The 9,768-nt window shown below is 38.0% G+C and overlaps 1 protein-coding gene across 1 annotated transcript in view; it reads left to right on the forward strand.

Annotated features, from left to right (window-relative positions):
• The window catches only part of LOC126234720 (dehydrogenase/reductase SDR family member 11-like), a 37,079-nt gene extending 28,232 nt beyond the window's left edge, over positions 1–8,847 (forward strand). The window contains exon 6 of the mRNA XM_049943468.1: positions 8,427–8,847. Within this exon, the coding sequence (XP_049799425.1) occupies positions 8,427–8,468 (42 nt within the window). The 3' untranslated portion in view covers positions 8,469–8,847. The remainder of the gene's footprint in view (positions 1–8,426) is intronic.
• The last annotated feature ends 921 nt before the right edge of the window (positions 8,848–9,768 follow it).

Below are 9,768 nucleotides of genomic sequence, written 5' to 3' on the forward strand. Positions count from 1 at the left end.
TGGACTTCTTCACACAGCAGGACACAGTTTTTTACCAGATGGTTATTTTCAAGTTGAATAGGTTAATTTCCATCTTTTGCAACAACAATTATTAAGACCAGATGCGTTTAATTTTATTCTAAAGCATCATCAGTGGTCAGGCTTTTTGTTGTTCACTTCATTCTTCTTCTTCTTCCTCCACGTCTATTGGTTGGAGTTTTGCAAACAGCACTAAATATATTCACGTTTCTGTGTTGAGAAGTATCACCGTCCTGTTGCTATTTCGTGTGTTTGGTTTTCAATAGCTACTGAATAGCAAAACAAAACACACGAAATGGAGAGAGGACATTGATACTTCTCAACACAGAAACGTGAATATATTTAGGGCTGTGAAAGTACTATTTGCAAAAACTCAACCCATACAAGTGGAAGAAGTAGAAGAAGAATGAAATAAACAACAAAAAAAAACCTGACTGCAGTAAATGCTTTAGAATAAAACGTAACGCATCTGTTCTTAATAAGACTTTCAGTACAGTTGCAAAAGACATAAATTAACCTGTACGACTTGAAGATACCTGTTTGCCAAAACTGCTACTAATGCTGTTAGTTATTTAATTTTTCTTACGTTTCGCAACTGGTTTCGTTTTTTAAACCATTGTCCAGTGATATTCTGTACAGAAAAAGCAATTAAAATGCAATTTCCTTTTGACAGATCAAGAAGTAAGAGAATGCATGATTATGAATCCCAGAGCTGCAACGTTATGCACACAACCAAAAATTCATGAAATTCACCGGTCTATCTGACTTACTGTTAATAGTGTGATAGCACTTAATATATTTTATGCAAAACTCTCAGTTATTTACTCAAAAAATTATCCACCGTAAACTACACAAGAATTAACCGACCAAATCAAAAATACAAGCATTCCTAACAACAGCAATCTTGTTTCTATTAATATTACTTATGTATGCAAAAATATTGCTATTCAAACAAAAATCACAGATATAATTGAGAATAATTAAGTACAAGAAACTATGTCCAGGGAAAATCTGCGACCTTATTCAGTTGTTGGAACTAGCTCTTTCTTATAACTACTTCAGCTTTCAAAATATGCTCACAACCAGATACTTTAGTCATGGACAGCTGCAAGGTAGGAACCTTGGCAGACATATTTATAAGCCAAAGTAAGGAATTTTTTTGAGAAATCTAAACAGATAGCTGACAAAGTCATTTACTATAAACATTTCGATTACACCTTAGGCCTGCTGAACGCTACAGAGGAGGACATTGCTAAGACGCATTCACAACTAAATGGTATGCAATATAAAGTCGAATTCATCAGCGAAGTCAAAGTAAATATCAGTACCAATTTAGTGTATGTCACAATAAAACAAAAGGTTTCAATGCACAAATCCGGAACTTTTCATTAACCACAACTGAACATACATTAATCAATAACAGACCATGCCATACAGCAATCCATAAAAAGCATAATTTCACGCAGTATTATACAGAATGAGAAATCTTCAGCTTGACGAAGATCATATTAACAAAGAAATTAAAATCCTTGAAACTTTGGCAATGTGAACGACTTCGAAGCACGAATAATTAAAGAAATGCAGAAACAGAAATGGGACATTAAGCAACAGTCAGCCACCAATGACGTTATTCTAAAGAGAGAAATCACTAAACAAATAATCCAAGTGCATTCATGATCTTGACGAAGATCATATTAACAAAGAAATTAAAATCCTTGAAACTTTGGCAATGTGAACGACTTCGAAGCACGAATAATTAAAGAAATGCAGAAACAGAAATGGGACATTAAGCAACAGTCAGCCACCAATGACGCTATTCTAAAGAGAGAAATCACTAAACAAATAATCCAAGTGCATTCATGATGCATCTTACACGCTGCAAAGAAACTTGCTGAAATATTGCCGATGAACTCCAAATCCTTCATCATGCAGACAAGTAGAGGAAAATGAATATTCTATACGAAATAGAGATGTTTGATTGTAAAAATCAACCAGATAACTTATCAACGAAAAAACTGAACTAAGAAACGCGAAGTATCTGCACAATTTTAATGGTATGCTGTTTACAGCTAATCAAAAACAAAATGGCAGTCTCATTCATTGTTCCCACAGTAACAGTTAGGATTAATCATTCATAGTTTCTTCACTAACAGGAAAAATTATGCATATTTAGTAAAATTTTAAATTTTCGAACATCTCATTTGCTACATCTTTAAAATTATTTTGTTTTTATGAATGAATATTGATGACTAAATCTCTGAAATTGTTACACTGCCCTTACTTTTATTCTTTGGACAGCAGTATATCTTTACACGTGTGCCACCTGATGTGCATAAATTAACTGCCAAAAGATCAAGCGCACCTAAGTTTTTGTAAGCAAAAAACGAATGGAAACACTAAACGTGAAGACACTGCCAATTTTATAAATATTTCAAGTTTTGTAGATAACTATATTTCCGCTAATTTACTTTCACACCATTGTGTTTTCCATTTTGTAGCGTAAATATAGTGTGTTTTTCTGTACAGATGACTAGTGCGCAATGGCTTAAAAAGCCGAAACCGATTATGAAACGAAAGAAAAGCTTAAATAAATAACAGCCTCAGGGTGGATAAATGCCTTATTCATTTAGTAAGTGTACACTGAGGTGACAAAGTCACGGGCTAGCGACATGCACATACACAGATGGCGGTAGTGTCGCATACTCAAGGTATAAAAGGATAGTGCATTGGCGGAGCAGTAATTTGTACTCAGGTGACTCGTGTGAAAAGTTTACGACCTGATTAGGGCCGCACGACGGGAATTAACAGACTTTGAACGCGCATTGGTAGTTGGAGCGAGCCGATGGGACATTCCATTTCGAAAATCGTTAGGGGATTAAATAGGCCCAGATTCACAGTGTCAAGAGTGTGATGGCAATATCAAATTTCAGATATAACATATCACCTTGGACAACGATGTAGCCGACGGCCTTCACTTAACGACCAAGAGCAGCGACGTTTGCGTGGATTTGTCAGTGTAAACAGGCAAGCAACACTTGGTGAAATAACCGCAGAAATCAATGTGGGACGTACGACGAACGTATCCGTTGGGACAGTGCGGCGAAATTTGGCGTTAATGGGTTATGGCAGCAGACAAGCGACGCAAGTGCCTCTGCTAACGGCACGATAGCACCTGCATGCTTCTCCTGGGGACCCTAGGCGACTGAAAAACCGTCGCCTGGTCAGATAAGTCCTTATTCCAGTTGGTAAGATCTGATGGTAGAATTCGAGTTTGACGTAGAACCCACGAAGCCATGCACCCAAGTTGTCAAGAAGGCAGTATGTAATCTGTTGGTGGCTCCCTAATGTTGTGGGCTGTTTACATGGAATGGATTGTATCCTCGGTCCAACTGAACTGATCGTTGACGGGAAATGGTTATGTTCGACTACTTGGAGACAATTTGCAGTCATAGATGGACTTCACGTTTCCAAACAACGAAACGCCATGTCACCAGGCCACAACTGTGCGTGGCTGATTTGAAGAATGTTCTGGACATATCGAGCGAATGATTTTGCCATCCAGATCGCTCAGCATGAATCCCAGCGAACATTTATGCGACATTTATTGACAGCTATAAGCGGCAACATGGCTAAACATTTCTGCAGGGGACTTCCAACGACTTGTTGAGTTCATGCCATGTCGAGTCACTGCACTACATCGGGGTAAAGGAAGTCCGACACGATATTAGAAGGCACCCTATGACTTTTGTCATATCAGTGTATGGCTGTGATATGCCCAAAAAAGGAATATGGGTTATGTGTGAAGCCTACAGCAAGTCTAACAGTCAGATTCTAGCTAACGATATGTCAGCAAATCCTAGGAAGTTGCCGTCGTTTCCAGAGTCAATAAACGGCTCCATAACTTCTATCCAATTCTCGTGGATCAGTCTGACTTTGACATTGAAAGCAGAAGAAATAAAGTCCAGTTATTAAATTCTTCAAAAGTACGTTCAGTAATGCGGGCACTATAATACCAATATTTGACTGCAGCCGGCCGGAGTGGCCGAGCGGTTCTGGGCGCTACAGTCTGGAACCGCCCGACCGCTAAGGTCACAGGTTCGAATCCTGCGTCGGGCATGGATGTGTGTGATGTCCTTAAGTTAGTTAGGTTTAAGTAGTTCTAAGTTCTAGGGGACTGATGAACTCAGAAGTTAAGTCCCATAGTGGTCAGAGCCATTTGAACTTGACGCCTTCCGTTTTCTATTCTATGTTATTACTGTGACACATATGACCTACACGGTAAACGAGATAATCACTCCGTTCTTTCTGTAAGAAGCTTCCATTTCTGTCCGTAATCTGCGCTGCTGTTCCTTATTTTCAACGACGTTGTCATCGGGGGCGGGGGTAGTAGTTTGGCTGAAGATTCATAAACAGTTATTAATGTCCCATCTTATTTCTTCAGTTTGGAAAAGATAGCTGATGATTTAGTTTTGTTTGCTACAGTTCTTGGGGCATCCACCGGACATCTAGTTAGAACTGATAAGCTTCCCAGTGCTTCAGCCTCCTTTTGGTTAAGAGCTCTTTGTATTTGCGTTCAACACTCGTGCAATGTTACAGCCTTCTTGTGCGTTCTACTTCAAGACCCTCTTCATATACCTCTAACCAGCTTTATTCTCAGCCTTAAGAATGGTTTGCCATACGTTCTTCGTTGTTGCTGGGATTATATTGTTCCCTGTCATTTGAATGTCAGAAACCTACTCTTCCGATTTTTTTATCCACGTCAAACCCTACGCAATTTATCGGTCGAATCTACAATTTATAGTGCAGCAAGAGCCAATTTGTTATCCAGACTGCAGATATTCTTTGCTGTAGCATAAGTTAAGTAAAGGGAACATCTGCCTTTGCTACAACTGGCCACCTCCTAACCTTCTCTCTTGCGTGGGCGAGGTCAACTTTGTATTTTCAAATGAGGAGACCCCATTTTATTGCATCTTCTGATTCTACACAAAAAAAAAAATACGCAAGGTTTGCTCAAAACATTGTTTTCCATTCGTGTTAGATGGCGCTGTAACGGACAGATATCAAGTGTGCCTGTTTTTGCAATTAAGAACCGACGCATTTGGTTTCACATTTCATTCACGATGTAAATGTAAACCGTTGTTTTCTAAAGCTTGATTGTTGTTCAAACGTTACTGTTGCAAATGTACGGTACAAATGTACTGTACAAATAATATTGAAAGGTCTCTGTTGGATTCCTTTCATGTTAATTTCATAAATCTGTTGTCATTTACGGCATAAATTCCTCTTCTAAATTTACTGTGGCGGTTCTGACTATCTGGGAGGAGACTGAGTAGTGGAACGTGTTACTTTTACACATAAACAAGAACGATCTGTCACACTACTACACTTTAAAACACAGTTTATATGTAATTCATGTCACCCAGTCTCATACGGAACCTACATCCGCTTTCTTTTATATACTGTATATGATAAGATACTGTCATCCCCCTTCCCTTCTGTGTGAGAGGATGAATGAGCAAATGTATTTCTAGTTGCATGCTTGAGGGTAGCAGACAAGCCTGTCTGCTAGAGAACAGTAGGACCAACGTCGGAACAGGTAGCTACGCTTTCTAAAAGCAGAGAGGTTTCTATTCTTAGTATGGTCCTGTCCGTCCCTTGTCATGTTGGTATAGGAAGCTGCCTCTCTGGTCACTTCCGTTTTGTATACGGAAGCCCCATTTGTAGGAGCCCAGGTCAGTCTGTCCGCGGCGAGCGTCTGAAGTGGTAAGATCTCCGGCTAAGCGCGTGTCTGCTAAGTCCGTAGGACAATGGATTTCATAAGTTCAGCCTAACTGAAAATTTAATCACCTTTATTTCAGGTTTAGCTCTAAAATATCTAATGTTATCTTAAATTGCTACGCAGTGTAATTCGAGTTGAAGTTCAGAATATATTCCGGTAGTTGCTCTGTCACTACTTTGTGAGTAAAGTGGAACCACGTGTTGATCAGTAACTCTAACTAAGATCATCAATCTTAAATGCGAATGTGCGTGAGATTATAACGTCTCGTCTTGACAATATTTTTCGTTATAGCAAGTTTTCTTTATGTTCAACCCACGTGGGGTGTACTTTGTGAGACCAGTACCACGTGTTTATACAGTTGTTTGACCCATCAGGTCAATAGTAAGACGATAGTAACCAGTTCAAGGTTTTTCTTTTGTAAATTGCTTTTCGAGCTAATTTATTTTAATTATCAGAATTATTGTGGAGTTACACTCTTTGTGTAAGCCAAGTTGACCACGTGAAGCACGTGGTGTAATCATCAAAGTAGCCCTCAGCTATTCTTTTCGGGAAGATTTCACAGAGAGTTAATATGAATTTAGTATACCAGTATGTGGTAATTACATGACGGACAGGATTGCGCTACGAACGTAACTTCTTTGGGTGAAAATTGAATCGGTTGGTTATGGTTAATTTCCTCTTGCATATGTTTCAACGTTCTTCGTGTGTTATTTTATGAATGCAGTGTTGTATGCAGTCTCCCAATCTTGGCTCCATATTTGATGTGTTCCGTAAGATTACAATCTCACATTATCACAATCCTAAATAAGGCACCAGCTTAGTTATGAATCGAGTTTAATATGCTGAAATTTCAATGATCAATGTTAAAATAAATTTCCAAATATAAACTGATTTATTTCTTTTTATTTAAATTCTCTTTTTTATATACATATCACCGGTTGTCGTATGACTATTAAAAGATTATAATTAATTTTAGTCTGGTTGGGAATTTGGTAAGCTAGACTGGATACCTGGTGAAACAGTTGCTCAGTAATGCAAGGTTAACTTCCCCAGACCGCTCACAGCTTTTAACCCGCTTTTATTGTCTATCAGCACCGCTTTCATAGCAAATTAAAGTAACAACATTACAATATGCCTAGACATTCACATTTCTGGAATGTAACTTACTTGTATGGTAATGTGGTTTTCTGTCCCCTGCGGGGTTGATTGTGTAGAGTCCCCAAATCATCGGCATGCTTGGTTTCGTTGGACGTTCCCGGAAACCTCGCCGTCAGGGTGACTGATTTCAGTGTGTATCTCCAACCAACCATCGTAACTCTCGCGCTGGCCGCTACGCGGTACCGGCGGAATACAAACCGTAACCATTGCAATGAGGTAAAATGTCCATGAAGTGATCGTGACAGGAGCACATGCCACGGATACTCACCGAAAACAAATTCCCCAGTGGTAAGAGACAAGGGAACTCACCGAAATGAACACCCCAATTGTGAGAGGCAAGGGAACTCACCGGTATGAACCATCCCGATGGGAACAGAATATCATAACATCCACGTTGTTGTTCCTGAATCACGCTAAACGTTGTTTCTAACTAGGTATTGAAACGGCTAACCATTGTGTACTGTGCAATTAAATTTGCACCAGTAAAGTAAATATCGAACAGAAGCACCAACCGTTAGAGCACAAAGGTTAGAGCACAAAGGTGGAAAACAATAGTTAGAGTAAACCATACGTATTTTTTGCATAGAATCCGAATATGCAATAAAAAGGGGTGTTCACATTTGAAAATACCAAGTTTATCAGGCCCACGCAGGACCAGTGATTAGGTCCCCCCCCCCTCTTTTTTTTTTTTTTACAATCGTACTGACCAACTAAGATCAAGTTAACAACTTCATTTCCTCTTTTTCGTTTGTTGTTTACTATTTTTTCAGTATTCCCTCATTTTCTCCCCAAGAAGTCTATTCCTTTCTTCCGTCCACATTGTTCCAGATTTTTGATTTCTTCTGCTTTGAAAGCCTTCTAAATTCAGATATTTTATTTTTAAAACGGTTTCTTTCCGCTATTTCTGATTCTTTGATGTTGTTTCTTTCTAGATCTTTCCTTACTTATGTAATCCATGCTATTGTCTATTTCTTCTTCCAGAAATATAGGAGTATTTGTTTTGTTAGTCTATTTCCATCCATTCGGTAGAGTGTCCGAGAAAGATTAATCTTCGTTTGGCCATTACTTCAGATATTTTTTGTAGATCTCCTCATTACTTCTTATTTTCCAACCATTTACTGTTTTAATTGCACCCATTATTTTTCTAATAATCCTTCTTTCCAGTACCTATAGTTTGTCCATCTTATAGTTCATCATTAGGCAACAGATCTATATGAACATTCTGGTCGTACCACTGTGGTGTAGTGTTTTAGTTTTGTTTTTCCCTTTTACTGATATTAACTTTTCATTTAGAACATTTTTTTCGTACAATATTTTTAGAGATATTTAGTTGTCTCAGGATAAAACCAACACCATGTGAACTGTAGCGTCAGGCGTTAATGTGAACAAACCTTTAGACCATCACCTTACAATTTCTGCTTTCGTTTTTATTTCAACTAATTTTACTCAAGCAATTTTATTTTTGTTTCAGGTTCATGAAATAATCATCCGTCCAACTGGCTTTGATTACTGAAGGCACCATTTTCCAGGAGCAACATATATATTCTCTTTATTACTTACCAGTGCTTGCAGTCGTGCCGAGACATCACAGCAGGTTTCATCACAGCCGGAAAAGTGAAACAGCACATGAAAATATTTAGAACTGCTTCTAATACCTTCAGGGAGAATTGTTATTACAAACCTTTCCATAACTGTCAATGAAATGTAGGGAAGACATCTGCTACAAAGAATAAGCTCCAGATGTCAGTTATCATGTAAATAAGTTCTGTAGCACCTTTATGCCTATTTTAATAATTGCAGTACCAGAGTGTCATTAATATAGTCCATAATCATATGAGGCACTGCATAATACTTCCGAAATTTTATTTGAAATTTATACTTTACGTGGCGTAGGTGACGCAACAATAAAACAAAAAGTTTTATCTTTTATGTACTTGCAACCTACAGTCCCAAATAATAACGTGTATATTTGATTTGTGCAGAGATTATGCGAACATGGTTCAGTAACCTCTTTTAAATGTTGCTACACTCAACTATTGCTTCTCCGTATATTTACTTCTTATTAAATTTTGAGATGAATGACATTTCCATTTTTCGAGCCAATACCCCATTTCACAACATCAGTATAATGAATAAAAGCGATGTACATTAAAAGTGACTCATTTACTTATTTTTATAAGTGTGCCCACTACTGAGGAAGACACTTTTTCATTAACCTGTTAACAATCACAAAATGTTCAACTAGTAATAAAGAACGGCATGGTGAAGTTATTAGCGACTAACTTCATCTATAGTACCAACAAAATTTTTAGCAGGCGAGTATGTAATGAGAGTGTGATAGTCACCCCTCGCACATCTAAGCTTACTAAAACAAACAGTGTTAGTAAACTTTGTAAATTCTTTTCATTTCATTGTATTTAGCTAAAAGATTTGTTAGTCATTTGTTGTGCACGTTTCTGACGGTACGAGTACTAAGTTTTAGGTGAAATTGTATTTCGACATGTTTGACATATTCTGTGTCTGCTGCGACTACCATCCTTGAGGCCAGTGGAATGGATATTACAGTAAGCAGATTAGTTCTTCTACAAAAAATGTGTTCCGTATTTTCGTTTTCTCCCATTCCATATCCACGAGCATCTCCACCATTAGCACTTAGCAAATTTAAAGTTTCGCGTTATAACGGTTGGTGTTTATGTTCGAAATATACTTTAGCGTTGCAAATTTTTATTGAACGGTACAATATAGTTAGCCGTTTCAGTGCCTGGTTACAAACTACGTTTAGCGTGATCCAGGAACAACAACGTGGATGTTAT

Source organism: Schistocerca nitens, chromosome 2, assembly GCF_023898315.1.
Source record: "Schistocerca nitens isolate TAMUIC-IGC-003100 chromosome 2, iqSchNite1.1, whole genome shotgun sequence".
NCBI lineage: Eukaryota > Metazoa > Arthropoda > Insecta > Orthoptera > Acrididae > Schistocerca > Schistocerca nitens.